This window comes from Acipenser ruthenus, chromosome 12 (assembly GCF_902713425.1).
Source record: "Acipenser ruthenus chromosome 12, fAciRut3.2 maternal haplotype, whole genome shotgun sequence".
Lineage (NCBI taxonomy): Eukaryota > Metazoa > Chordata > Actinopteri > Acipenseriformes > Acipenseridae > Acipenser > Acipenser ruthenus.
Genome location: NC_081200.1, coordinates 209,999 through 223,542, shown reverse-complemented (window position 1 = coordinate 223,542; position 13,544 = coordinate 209,999). Strand labels below are relative to the sequence as shown.

At 43.4% G+C, this 13,544-nt stretch overlaps 1 protein-coding gene across 1 annotated transcript; it reads right to left on the bottom strand.

Moving 5' to 3' along the window:
• Positions 1 to 170: 170 nt before the first annotated feature.
• LOC117416736 (mucin-2-like) lies at positions 171 to 10,624 on the bottom strand. Its single transcript, XM_034924728.2, has 5 exons — positions 10,434 to 10,624; positions 9,399 to 9,530; positions 2,374 to 8,985; positions 1,999 to 2,087; positions 171 to 1,557 (listed from the first exon to the last, which is right to left on the bottom strand). The coding sequence occupies exons 1-5, from the start codon at positions 10,489 to 10,491 to the stop codon at positions 1,483 to 1,485; spliced, it is 6,966 nt and encodes a 2,321-aa protein (XP_034780619.2). The 5' UTR covers positions 10,492 to 10,624; the 3' UTR covers positions 171 to 1,482.
• Between the last annotated feature and the right edge of the window lie 2,920 nt (positions 10,625 to 13,544).

Here is a 13,544-nt window from a genome sequence, read left to right as displayed (position 1 = left end):
AGGGTCAATATGATATTTGCACCAAAAACTGGCATTTGCAGATTTTACTAATTCAATTGGTACTTTAATAATGAACAAATAACACAATATATTTAATATATTTGAAGATGTCATAGCGTTTATTAGAATCACCCTCTTTCAGGACCTCAAAAGCCTCCTCTTAAGGTGCAAGTGGAAATGTAAAGAGACACGTTATCAAAAAGGAAGCCACAGCCAAACATTCGGAAGTGCTGGTTTAAAATAATAAAGACACATTATTCGTATTCTGTCATACGTTTTGAACTTTACTAGTCTTATAAAAACTACCCCATCTGAGCCTACCACTACTGCAGCTTCCTGTGAACACTGAGATTTAGAGAGGTGACCAGAGGAGGTATATCAGTATACCTGTATTTTCTGTAAATTATAGAGAGGAAATTCCCATTTAACAAGAGTAGAGAATGGCGAAGGTTTTGGATGCCACTTCATGCATGGGATAGCTTGCCCATCATGCCTAGTTACCTGTTGAACCCGAGTTTGTAGTGGTGAGAACAGCTTTGTGGTGAACAGTATCTGAAGGTTATTGCAGGTTCCCTACACATTTATACAACTCCTCAAAAGTGGACTGGAAATATAAAAGTAAAAGAAATGTAGTGTAGATATGTACAGTGAAGATGTATTAATAATCCAGTTTTTAAAGTATTGCATGTATTTATAACCCACCCAGATTACAAATTACAGAGGTGATCTTACACTTGTATCCTTATAGCAGATACAATCACACACACACACACACACACACACGCACGCACGCACACACGCACACACGCACACAATGTTACATTTAACAATGTGAAGAAACACCAGTTTTAAGAAATATATATATATTTTAAATCAAATAAAGGCAAAATGTTCATATTCAACACAGTATAAAGCAATGGGTGCACTTCATGTTTTCATGTGTTATGATAAAATGTCTTTAGTGCTAAACATGAACCAGTGGTACCAATCCAATAAAACGAAAGAGAATTTGAGTCCTCTCAATTCCCCTGATACAACACTTCTTAACGGTTTAATATCATATTGTGTGTTCTGTATGACTAGTATCTGTTGCTGTTTCTGATTAGGTCAGTGTTTGCCATGCTTACTAACTATTCCAGCAAGATGGCTTTTGAAAGGCTGTTTCTTGGGGAAGTAAGGTGGGGAACGATATCAGTGTTGCACAGGTTTCAGTGCAGAATGCTTCACCTGTGGGCTTGTGCACAGAGCAATGCTAATATTCTGCTTGACTTCAGAAAACCAGCTGGAATAGTTAGTAAGAATGTTTAATACATCAAAATATTAGATTACATGAATACTGATTTAAGATAAACAGATTAGTAATGCATTCTGCTTCACATTAACTCCTAAAGAAAGTGGCCTTGATTTGTTGCCAAGCTTCCAAAAATATGTAGATTTTGTCTAGAGCTGCAGATTCATAAAGAGAATAAAAACATGTATAGTTCATTTCTTCTGTATTTTCAGAATCCTAAATGTGTAATGTTCATCTTTGAAATGATCTTGCATGATGTTTTTTAGCTGAAAAAAAAAACAAAGGAGGAAATATAATTTAAAATACATTAAATACGATAGACAATTGACAAGCCCTTGTGTAAAAATAACCCCACCCCCAGTGTAAAATACTGTTTCATTCTCAATTGTAAATTCATGTCTATTTTATTTTTTAATTTTTTTAATTTAATATACCACTATTTATTTTCTTGAGAATGCCCCGTCCATCGCTTAAATGTTTCTGTTCAGGCTTACCAAAAATATGGGAATGTGGCAGCCTAAACACCAGACACTGATTAAAAGAGTTCATTTTTAATCACTTTTTCCATTGAACGTTCTTTTCATTGGAACATTACCAATATCCTCAAACACTGTTACATGAGGATGCAACGAGTGTAAGTTTGGATGGTCCTGACCTCCAGGAGAGGGTATACTAGCAGTATAAAGTGAGCTTGTTTCAATACTTACATATTCCATAGCTTTCTCTACTGTTTCATTATTTATTGTGTTAGAAGCGAGGAGGGACACATTCATTCTTAAAACATGTGTCTGAGTGCCTACAAAACAAAAGCAAGGTAAATAGTTTAGATTAAAAAAGTATTCATGAAGGTTACTTTAGTTTTATCAGACATACTGGATAAGACATGGATGCTACAATGCTTTTTCTGATGTCTAAAGCAAATGCATGCCAGTGAGATGATGTAAACTTTAACAATCTCATTTGTAATTAAAACATTATTTGATGTGAATGAATGCAAAAAGAATCAACTCAAAATGAAAATGTGTTTTGCCAAACGAATGCTCCATGCTGCTGTCCTTCAAACAAAGCTTTCTGAGATTCACCTGTGGGTTGTGCCAGGCTGTTCGCTACCTTTTCTTTTGCTGGCTCACTTTGGGCTGTGGAAAGGTCTGCCGGTTGTTTTGTTGTTACTTCAGGAATCTGATTTGTAGCCTCTGTGGTTGTACTCGTCCCACTCTGCCCTGTTGTTACACTGGGGGTTGCTGCTGCTGCAGATGAAGTCCAGGTTGTTCTCTCCATTGTAACGGAATCCTGAATTGTTGTTGCTGTGATTGCATCAGCAGCTGTTAATGTCACAGCTGTAGTGACATGAGATGCATTCTGTATGGCGTTTGCTATTTCAGTAACTTTCCTGCTTGTGGTAGTTGTACGGCTAGTTATAGGCTGTCTTCCTGCTGGTGTTGAGGTCACTACAGTGATGTTAGCCACAGTCAGATGATTACTAGTCGCAGTGCTAGTTGCTGTAGAATTGGTCACTCTCGTAGTGAGGGGGGTGTTATTTGTAGGGTCAGGTGGAGGCATTGTAGTTGTGGTCATGACTGGGACAGGTGAAGTAAGAGTTGATGAAGCTGGTACAACTGAAGATGTGCTTGCAGAGGACTTTGTCTCTATATCATTAACAGCACTGTTCAGCAGAGTTGCATTTGTTGTGGTTGCAAGGACAGGAAGTGGTGTGTTGTCCAAAGAACTTGTAATGTTTTTAAACAGTGTAGTTGAGTTGTTTGTCAGTTGTGTAGTGGTTATGGTAGAGGTAATATCTTTTGAGACAAGGGCAGGCAGTGTATTCACAGCTGGACTCAGAGGGGTTGTGCTTACTAGCACAGATGTAGTCAAGAAGGTTGTATTCATAATTGGACTCAGCGTGGTGTTATCTGTAGAGTCGAGGGTAGACACTATATTCATAGTGGTCACAGGGATAGATGTAGTCAGAGTGGTGGTGTCTGTAGAGTGGAGAGTGGGCTGTGTTTCCATAGTGGTCACAGGAGTAGATGTAGTCAGAGTGGTGGTATCTCTAGAGTGGAGAGTGTGCTGTGTTTCCACAGTGGTCACAGGGATAGATGTAGTCAGAGAGGTGGTGTCTGTAGAGTGGAGAGAGGGCTGTGTTTCCATAGTGGTCACAGGAGTAGATGTAGTCAGAGTGATTGTGTCTGTAGAGTGGAGAGTGGGCAGTGTTTCCACAGTGGTCACAGGGATAGATGTAGTCAGAGTGGTGGTGTCTGTAGAGTGGAGAGTGGGCTGTGTTTCCACAGTGGTCACAGGGATAGATGTAGTCGGAGTGATTGTGACTGTAGAGTGGAGAGTGGGCTGTGTTTCCACAGTGGTCAAAGAACTAGATGTAGTCGGAGTGATTGTGTCTGTAGAGTGGAGAGTGGGCAGTGTTTCCACAGTGGTCACAGGGATAGATGTAGTCAGAGTGGTGGTGTCTGTAGAGTGGAGAGTGGGCAGTGTTTCACTAGTGGTCACAGGAGAAGATGTTGTCAAAGTGGTTGTATGTGTAGAGTGGAGAGTGGGCTGTGTTTCCACAGTGGTCAAAGGACTAGATGTAGTCAGAGTGATTGTGTCTGTAGAGTGGAGGGTGGGCTGTGTTTCCACAGTGGTCACAGGGATAGATGTAGTCAGAGTGGTGGTGTCTGTAGAGTGGAGAGTGGGCAGTGTTTCCACAGTGGTCAAAGGGATAGATGTAGTCAGAGTGGTGGTGTCTGTAGAGTGGAGAGTGGGCAGTGTTTCCACAGTGGTCACAGGGATAGATGTAGTCAGAGTGGTGGTGTCTGTAGAGTGGAGAGTGGGCTGTGTTTCCATAGTAGTCACAGGGATAGATATATTCAAAGTGGTTGTATCTGTAGAGTGTAGAGTGGGCAGTGTTTCCACAGTGGTCACAGGGATAGATGTAGTCAGAGTGGTGGTGTCTGTAGAGTCGAGAGTGGGCAGTGTTTCCATTGTTGTCACGGGAGTAGATGTAGTCAGAGATGTAGATGTAGTAAGAGATGTAGTCAGAGTGGTAGTGTCTGTAGAGTGGAGAGTGGGCAGTGTTTCCATAGTGGTCACAGGAATAGATGTAGTCAAAGTGATTGTATGTGTAGAGTGGAGAGTGGGCTGTGTTTCCACAGTGGTCACAGGACTAGATGTAGTCAGAGTGGGTGTATCTGTAGAGTCGAGAGTGAGCAGTGTTTCCATTGTGGTCACGGGAGTAGATGTAGTCAAAGTGGTTGTATGTGTAGAGTGGAGAGTGGGCTGTGTTTCCACAGTGGTCACAGGGATAGATGTAGTCAGAGTGGTGGTGTCTGTAGAGTGGAGAGTGGGCTGTGTTTCCATAGTGGTCAAAGAACTAGATGTAGTCGGAGTGATTGTGTCTGTAGAGTGGAGAGTGGGCAGTGTTTCCACAGTGGTCACAGGGATAGATGTAGTCAGAGTGGTGGTGTCTGTAGAGTGGAGAGTGGGCAGTGTTTCACTAGTGGTCACAGGAGAAGATGTAGTCAAAGTGGTTGTATGTGTAGAGTGGAGAGTGGGCTGTGTTTCCACAGTGGTCAAAGGACTAGATGTAGTCAGAGTGATTGTGTCTGTAGAGTGGAGGGTGGGCTGTGTTTCACTAGTGGTCACAGGGATAGATGTAGTCAGAGTGGTGGTGTCTGTAGAGTGGAGAGTGGGCAGTGTTTCCACAGTGGTCACAGGACTAGATGTAGTCAGAGTGATTGTGTCTGTAGAGTGGAGGGTGGGCTGTGTTTCACTAGTGGTCACAGGGATAGATGTAGTCAGAGTGGTGGTGTCTGTAGAGTGGAGAGTGGGCAGTGTTTCCACAGTGGTCACAGGGATAGATGTAGTCAGAGTGGTGGTGTCTGTAGAGTGGAGAGTGGGCAGTGTTTCCATAGTGGTCACAGGAGTAGATTTAGTCAGAGTGGGTGTATCTGTAGAGTCGAGAGTGGGCTGTGTTTCCACAGTGGTCAAAGAACTAGATGTAGTCGGAGTGATTGTGTCTGTAGAGTGGAGAGTGGGCAGTGTTTCCACAGTGGTCACAGGGATAGATGTAGTCAGAGTGGTGGTGTCTGTAGAGTGGAGAGTGGGCAGTGTTTCCACAGTGGTCACAGGGATAGATGTAGTCAGAGTGGTGGTGTCTGTAGAGTGGAGAGTGGGCTTTGTTTCCATAGTAGTCACAGGGATAGATATATTCAAAGTGGTTGTATCTGTAGAGTGGAGAGTGGGCAGTGTTTCCACAGTGGTCACAAGGATAGATGTAGTCAGAGTGGTGGTGTCTGTAGAGTGGAGAGTGGGCAGTGTTTCCATAGTGGACACAGGAGTAGATGTAGTCAGAGTGATTGTGTCTGTAGAGTGGAGAGTGGGCAGTGTTTCCACAGTGGTCACAGGGATAGATGTAGTCAGAGTGGTGGTGTCTGTAGAGTGGAGAGTGGGCTGTGTTTCCACAGTGGTCACAGGGATAGATGTAGTCGGAGTGATTGTGTCTGTATAGTGGAGAGTGGGCTGTGTTTCCACAGTGGTCAAAGAACTAGATGTAGTCGGAGTGATTGTGTCTGTAGAGTGGAGAGTGGGCAGTGTTTCCACAGTGGTCACAGGGATAGATGTAGTCAGAGTGGTGGTGTCTGTAGAGTGGAGAGTGGGCAGTGTTTCACTAGTGGTCACAGGAGAAGATGTTGTCAAAGTGGTTGTATGTGTAGAGTGGAGAGTGGGCTGTGTTTCCACAGTGGTCAAAGGACTAGATGTAGTCAGAGTGATTGTGTCTGTAGAGTGGAGGGTGGGCTGTGTTTCACTAGTGGTCACAGGGATAGATGTAGTCAGAGTGGTGGTGTCTGTAGAGTGGAGAGTGGGCAGTGTTTCCACAGTGGTCACAGGACTAGATGTAGTCAGAGTGATTGTGTCTGTAGAGTGGAGGGTGGGCTGTGTTTCACTAGTGGTCACAGGGATAGATGTAGTCAGAGTGGTGGTGTCTGTAGAGTGGAGAGTGGGCAGTGTTTCCACAGTGGTCACAGGGATAGATGTAGTCAGAGTGGTGGTGTCTGTAGAGTGGAGAGTGGGCAGTGTTTCCATAGTGGACACAGGAGTAGATTTAGTCAGAGTGATTGTGTCTGTAGAGTGGAGAGTGGGCAGTGTTTCCACAGTGGTCACAGGGATAGATGTAGTCAGAGTGGTGGTTTCTGTAGAGTGGAGAGTGGGCTGTGTTTCCACAGTGGTCACAGGGATAGATGTAGTCGGAGTGATTGTGTCTGTAGAGTGGAGAGTGGGCTGTGTTTCCACAGTGGTCAAAGAACTAGATGTAGTCGGAGTGATTGTGTCTGTAGAGTGGAGAGTGGGCAGTGTTTCCACAGTGGTCACAGGGATAGATGTAGTCAGAGTGGTGGTGTCTGTAGAGTGGAGAGTGGGCAGTGTTTCACTAGTGGTCACAGGAGAAGATGTTGTCAAAGTGGTTGTATGTGTAGAGTGGAGAGTGGGCTGTGTTTCCACAGTGGTCAAAGGACTAGATGTAGACAGAGTGATTGTGTCTGTAGAGTGGAGGGTGGGCTGTGTTTCACTAGTGGTCACAGGGATAGATGTAGTCAGAGTGGTGGTGTCTGTAGAGTGGAGAGTGGGCAGTGTTTCCACAGTGGTCACAGGACTAGATGTAGTCAGAGTGATTGTGTCTGTAGAGTGGAGGGTGGGCTGTGTTTCACTAGTGGTCACAGGGATAGATGTAGTCAGAGTGGTGGTGTCTGTAGAGTGGAGAGTGGGCAGTGTTTCCACAGTGGTCACAGGGATAGATGTAGTCAGAGTGGTGGTGTCTGTAGAGTGGAGAGTGGGCAGTGTTTCCATAGTGGTCACAGGAGTAGATTTAGTCAGAGTGGGTGTATCTGTAGAGTCGAGAGTGGGCAGTGTTTCCATTGTGGTCACGGGAGTAGATGTAGTCAGAGATGTAGATGTAGTCAGAGATGTAGTCAGAGTGGTAGTGTCTGTAGAGTGGAGAGTGGGCAGTGTTTCCATAGTGGTCACAGGAATAGATGTAGTCAAAGTGATTGTATGTGTAGAGTGGAGAGTGGGCTGTGTTTCCACAGTGGTCACAGGACTAGATGTAGTCAGAGTGGGTGTATCTGTAGAGTCGAGAGTGGGCAGTGTTTCCATTGTGGTCACGGGAGTAGATGTAGTCAAAGTGGTTGTATGTGTAGAGTGGAGAGTGGGCTGTGTTTCCACAGTGGTCACAGGGATAGATGTAGTCAGAGTGGTGGTGTCCGTAGAGTGGAGAGTACGCTGTGTTTCCACAGTGGTCAAAGAACTAGATGTAGTCGGAGTGATTGTTTCTGTAGAGTGGAGAGTGGGCAGTGTTTCCACAGTGGTCACAGGAATAGATATAGTCAGAGTGGTGGTGTCTGTAGAGTGGAGAGTGGGCAGTGTTTCACTAGTTGTCACAGGAGAAGATGTAGTCAAAGTGGTGGTGTCTGTAGAGTGGAGGGTGGGCTGTGTTTCACTAGTGGTAACAGTGATAGATGTAGTCAGAGTGCTAGTGTCTGTAGAGTGGAGAGTGGGCAGTGTTTCCATAGTAGTTACAGGGATAGATATATTCAAAGTGGTTGTATCTGTAGAGTGGAGAGTGGGCAGTGTTTCCACAGTGGTCACAGGACTAGATGTAGTCAGAGTGGTGGTGTCTGTAGAGTCGAGAGTGGGCAGTGTTTCCACTTTGGTCACAGGAGTAGATGTGGTCAGAGTGGTAGTATCTCTAGAGTGGAGAGTGGGCTGTGTTTCCACAGTGGTCACAGGGATAGATGTAGGCAGAGTGGGTGTATCTGTAGAGTCGAGAGTGGGCAGTGTTTCCATTGTGGTCACGGGAGTAGATGTAGTCAAAGTGGTTGTATGTGTAGAGTGGAGAGTGGGCTGTGTTTCCACAGTGGTCACAGGGATAGATGTAGTCAGAGTGGTGGTGTCTGTAGAGTGGAGAGTGGGCTGTGTTTCCATAGTGGTCACAGGAGTAGATATAGTCAGAGTGGTGGTGTCTGTAGAGTGGAGAGTGGGCTGTGTTTCCATAGTTGTCACAGGAGAAGGTGTAGTCAAAGTGGTTGTATGTGGAGAGTGGTGAGTGGACTGTGTTTCCACAGCGGTCATAGGGATAGATGTAGTCAGAGTGGTGGTGTCTGTAGAGTGGAGAGTGGGCAGTGTTTCCACAGCGGTCATAGGGATAGATGTAGTCAGAGTGGTTGTATCTCTAGAGTGGAGAGTGGGCAATGTTTCCACAGTGGTCACAGGGATAGATGTGGTCAGAGTGGTAGTGTCTGTAGAGTGGAGAATGGGCAGTGTTTCCACAGTGGTCACAGAGATAGATGTAGTCAGAGTGGTTGTATCTGTAAAGTCAAGGGTGGACTGTGTTTCCTCAGTGGTCACAGGAGTAGATGTAGTCATAGTGGTTGTGTCAGTAGAGTCAAGAGTGGGCAGTGTTTCCAGAGTTGTTATAGGGATAGATGTAGTCAGAGTGGTTGTATCTGTAGAGTCAAGAGTGGGCAGTGTTTCCACAGTTGTCATAGGGATAGATGTAGTCAGAGTGGGTGTATGTGAAGAGTCGAGAGTGGGCTGTGTTTCCACAGTGGTCACAGGGATAGATGTGGTCAGAGTGGTTGTGTCTGTAGATTGGAGAGTGGGCAGTGTTTCCAAAGTTGTTGATACTGATGTTCTTACTGTCTGTTTTCCTGCATTTGAAAACAAAATAAAAAAAAAAAAAAAAAGTATTTACTCAGATTTCATTTGAATCACAAAATGCTTCAGAAAGGCTAGATACCATACTGTTGATAGACATAAAGACAGCTAGATCAACATGAACATATATTAAGAATGGCTTAGTTAGTCCCAATTGTATTTTTAACTTGGCCATTTTTTATAACTTCACTGAGATATCATATTTTTTTAGATATCCAATTTTGATGCAGCTGATTCTATTTTGCAATAATATATAAAGAATTGAATTTCCCCAAGATGGTGGCCCAAGACTTTACCAGTTTTTTAAATAATTTGGACAAAGTCATTTTGCAGGAATGCCTTCGTGGAGCACGTAAGCCACAGGCCAATCTGTGCTTCTTAAAACCCTGAAGCCATCTCCCCTGACCTGCACATGTGCTGATATAATCACTGCAGCAGTCCTTGCTTTGAAGACACTGTTCATCACAATAGCAGCGTCCTCTCCGACAGGTGTTATTCAATCCAGCACAGCATAGTGTAGGTGACACAGAACACTGTCCTGAGCAGAAAAAATAAAGTTCAAATTCATTGCAATCTAAACCTTAAATTGCTCTATTTCACAGTATATGAAAAAGTATAAAGAAATATTTAGGTTCTCTCTTCAAAAAAAAAAAAAAAAAAAATATATATATATAATAGTTACTGAAAAACAAATAACTTTCTGCTTTATTTACTTGCAAACATACTGCTATGGCATTAAAAAACAGAAGCAGATCAAAGATTACACATTCAAAACATCTATTAATTCAAAACATTGGACTCTTTCACCGCTCCCATGTATCCTCTTTACTACAATAGCAAAGCTCTGCATGTTGACAATCACTCACTACAAGACATAGAAAGTAATGTGGTTCTGGGAATCTGTGAGGACAGATGCCCACGAACGCTACAAAGTATTAGTAGAAGTGAAAATAATGTGTGAGCATTGCATTAGTCAGCAGGTTGTGACATTTCTACTCGATCATAGTAGTTTGAAGTCTTGTGATCTGACGATCAGGTTTTGTATGAACTATGCTCAAATTATATTTCAAGAATAACTCTCTATGCATTTACAAATCAGTACTAGAGCTTAGCAACACAAGAATCATGAAACAGTAAAGCGGCCCCACTGTATAACCCCCTTTCAATAAGCTATAGAAAGAGACTCTAAATGAAGCCCTGGTCCAACCGTATTTTACACCAGCATGGTCAGCTCTTGAACCAGAACAACTGCCTGCAAACCAGCAGCTGTGTTTCCTGCCTTCACAAATAATAGTAATAAATACATAAACACAGATCATGAAACCTAATGCTTTAGTTAATATTGTGAAACAACCCCAATATATCACTGCGGTAAAAGATAAAACTGTACATTCACTGTATAACTCCAATGCTATATGTATACTAATATACAGTTGCTTACCTGCTGGGGTCTGACTATCAGTGTTTTGGGTAAGAAGCCACAGGAAAATGATCCACATTGTGACAGCAGGAGATGGGAGCTGTATTCTCTTCCAGTCTCACATGGTTGCAATCTTAGAAAAGATTTGAAACCTCTTGTTTTAATCTTTCCTCCCAGGATTCTGTACAGCCACTCCTTTTATTAAAGGTGCCAGTTTGCTTTGAGAAAAACAAAGAACAAGGAAGCCCCTTGTTTCCACGCACAGCAGAACTCACTACCTCTTTTCACTCACTGTTTGATTTTGTTTACATGCAGCCTTTAAATTGGCCTTGCTTAGTGCACAAAATAGTTCAACTCAGGACTCGGCTCATTAGCCCTTTAACTGCATGCCTCTCTTATTAAAGCTCACTGCGGTATACCATGGTAAATGTGTAATAAACCATAGCAAAAGCACATGCAAGCCAGATGGGAATGGTGTAGCATTGTTAAAACCATGGGGAACCATGGCAAAGCACAACACATGATACAAGCTTGGGAAGATCTACTCCACATGAATGCGAAGTTCAATGAACCGCTGCTAGCCTGCTGTTTCATTCAGCCCTCGGTCGCACTGCAAGGAGCTGCCTGGCCCATACGATAGTCCTCCCACCCAAAGCTTACTTCACTGTAAACAGCACAAGCAAATAACATACACAGATTGTAGTGGCAGTCTTAATAGCTAACCTTTTAACTTGGCTTCTTGCAATGCTTTACCTACATGCAGTATACTTACCCTGAATCTGAAATCTATAGGCTTTAAACATTTCCAGGAACTGATCAAATGTATTTAAACTTTGTTAAAGGTACACTTTGCAGTACATAAACAATTTACTGTCTCTGTCTGTTTATTCTGTTTGGTTTCTTAGTCCTACTTACTTTGCTTTAGAAAAACAATAAGGAACAGTTTCTGAGCTCTAACACCTCTATCCCAGTGTGTTTAGCACTGGCAGTGGAAGACACACAGTCCCTCACCCCTCCCTAGTGAGTATTGTAAAGACACACAGTCCCTCACCCCTCCCCAGTGAGTATTGTAAAGACACACAGTCCCTCACCCCTCCCCAGTGAGTATTGTAAAGACACACAGTCCCTCACCCCTCCCCAGTGAGTATTGTAAAGACACACAGTCCCTCACCCCTCCCCAGTGAGTATTGTAAAGACACACAGTCCCTCACCCCTCCCCAGTGAGTATTGTAAAGACACACAGTCCCTCACCCCTCCCCAGTGAGTATTGTAAAGACACACAGTCCCTCACCCCTCCCCAGTGAGTATTGTAAAGACACACAGTCCCTCACCCCTCCCCAGTGAGTATTGTAAAGACACACAGTCCCTCACCCCTCCCCAGTGAGTATTGTAAAGACACACAGTCCCTCACCCCTCCCCAGTGAGTATTGTAAAGACACACAGTCCCTCACCCCTCCCCAGTGAGTATTGTAAAGACACACAGTCCCTCACCCCTCCCCAGTGAGTATTGTAAAGACACACAGTCCCTCACCTCTCCCCAGTGAGTATTGTAAAGACACACAGTCCCTCACCCCTCCCCAGTGAGTATTGTAAAGACACACAGTCCCTCACCTCTCCTCAGTGTAAGGAAATTTGATAGTCCATATTAATATTTGGGATGTATGGTACATTCAATAGAGAGATATTGAGCACAGAGTTTAGGTGGGGTATTTTGGAATGCAGGGACAGCAAATATGACCATTTATGGGCATTTGTGGAAAGGGTCTCTGTTCTGCTCTGTTTTGGTTGCATGGGGGGATGGGAGAATCTCAGAGATAACAGAGACTTGGCGACTGGCCACGTACACAGGTTTAGGTGGGGAGGGTCTCAAATGATGTCATTATGGGGGTGTTCTATTTTATTAAAAAGTGATTGCAGCCATTGTCTGTGGCACAGATTCCACCCGCTGTGACCCAGAGCATTTGTCTCTGCTTTCTTCAAATAGTTCTATTCTTGTATTACACCAATAAACATATTTTTGACTTTCACTAATATTGTTTTTCAGTTTTCACCAATTTTCCCTTACACCATTGAGTGCCCTGCTTGCTGCCACACACTGTTTGCGATTTGTTTCTAATACTTTTTTTTTTGGAAGGGCTTTACCTTTGTGATTGTCCCTCATTGTTCTTTGTTCTTTGCAAAGCAATATGCCTCTGGCTCTTTTTAAAGCCAGACTATGTCATTACTGTATTTAGTAACCCAACCGTGAGTTTTTGTCCCTGCTTTTCTTCTGGGACTGTCAGAATGGATAGATCTTTATCACAGGTGACACTTAAACAATGAGGAAATGTTAAGTGCATGCTCTGTTAAAGAACAGGCCATGTAATTATCAACCCCACCTCACTATTCACAAGACACTGCATCCAGCTGAAGAAAGACACACTGTCTGAAACGTGCTGGACTTGACTTCTCTTTTCATTCTTCACTCCTGTCTTTAGAAAGACACACTGTCTGAAACGTGCTGGACTTGACTTCTCTTTTCATTCTTCACTCCTGTCTTTAGAAAGACACACTGTCTGAAACGTGCTGGACTTGACTTCTCTTTTCATTCTTCACTCCTGTCTTTAGAAAGACACACTGTCTGAAACGTGCTGGACTTGACTTCTCTTTTCATTCTTCACTCCTGTCTTTAGAAAGACACACTGTCTGAAACGTGCTGGACTTGACTTCTCTTTTCATTCTTCACTCCTGTCTTTAGAAAGACACACTGTCTGAAACGTGCTGGACTTGACTTCTCTTTTCATTCTTCATCCTTGTCTGTTTCCTTGTAGTGTTCCTTGAGAGCACACAGGAAAGCTGTCTGACAATCTGTTGTGGCTTCAGGCATTCTTACAATACCAACAGGCTTTTATCTTTCATGTTTTCTAAGAGCTCTGAGGAATTTGAAGCACAGTTGAATCAAAGGAACTTTTATCAACTGTAGACAACAGTAATGCCACAAAGTAGTTGGAATGAAATGCCTAAACAGGGAATGTACTGTGTTCACCTCATTGAGACCGTTCATGGGTTTCACGTGCAGTATTCACATTGAGACAGTTCATGGGTTTCATGTACAGTATTCAAAAGGTACAATCAAAACACAACTCAACTAAC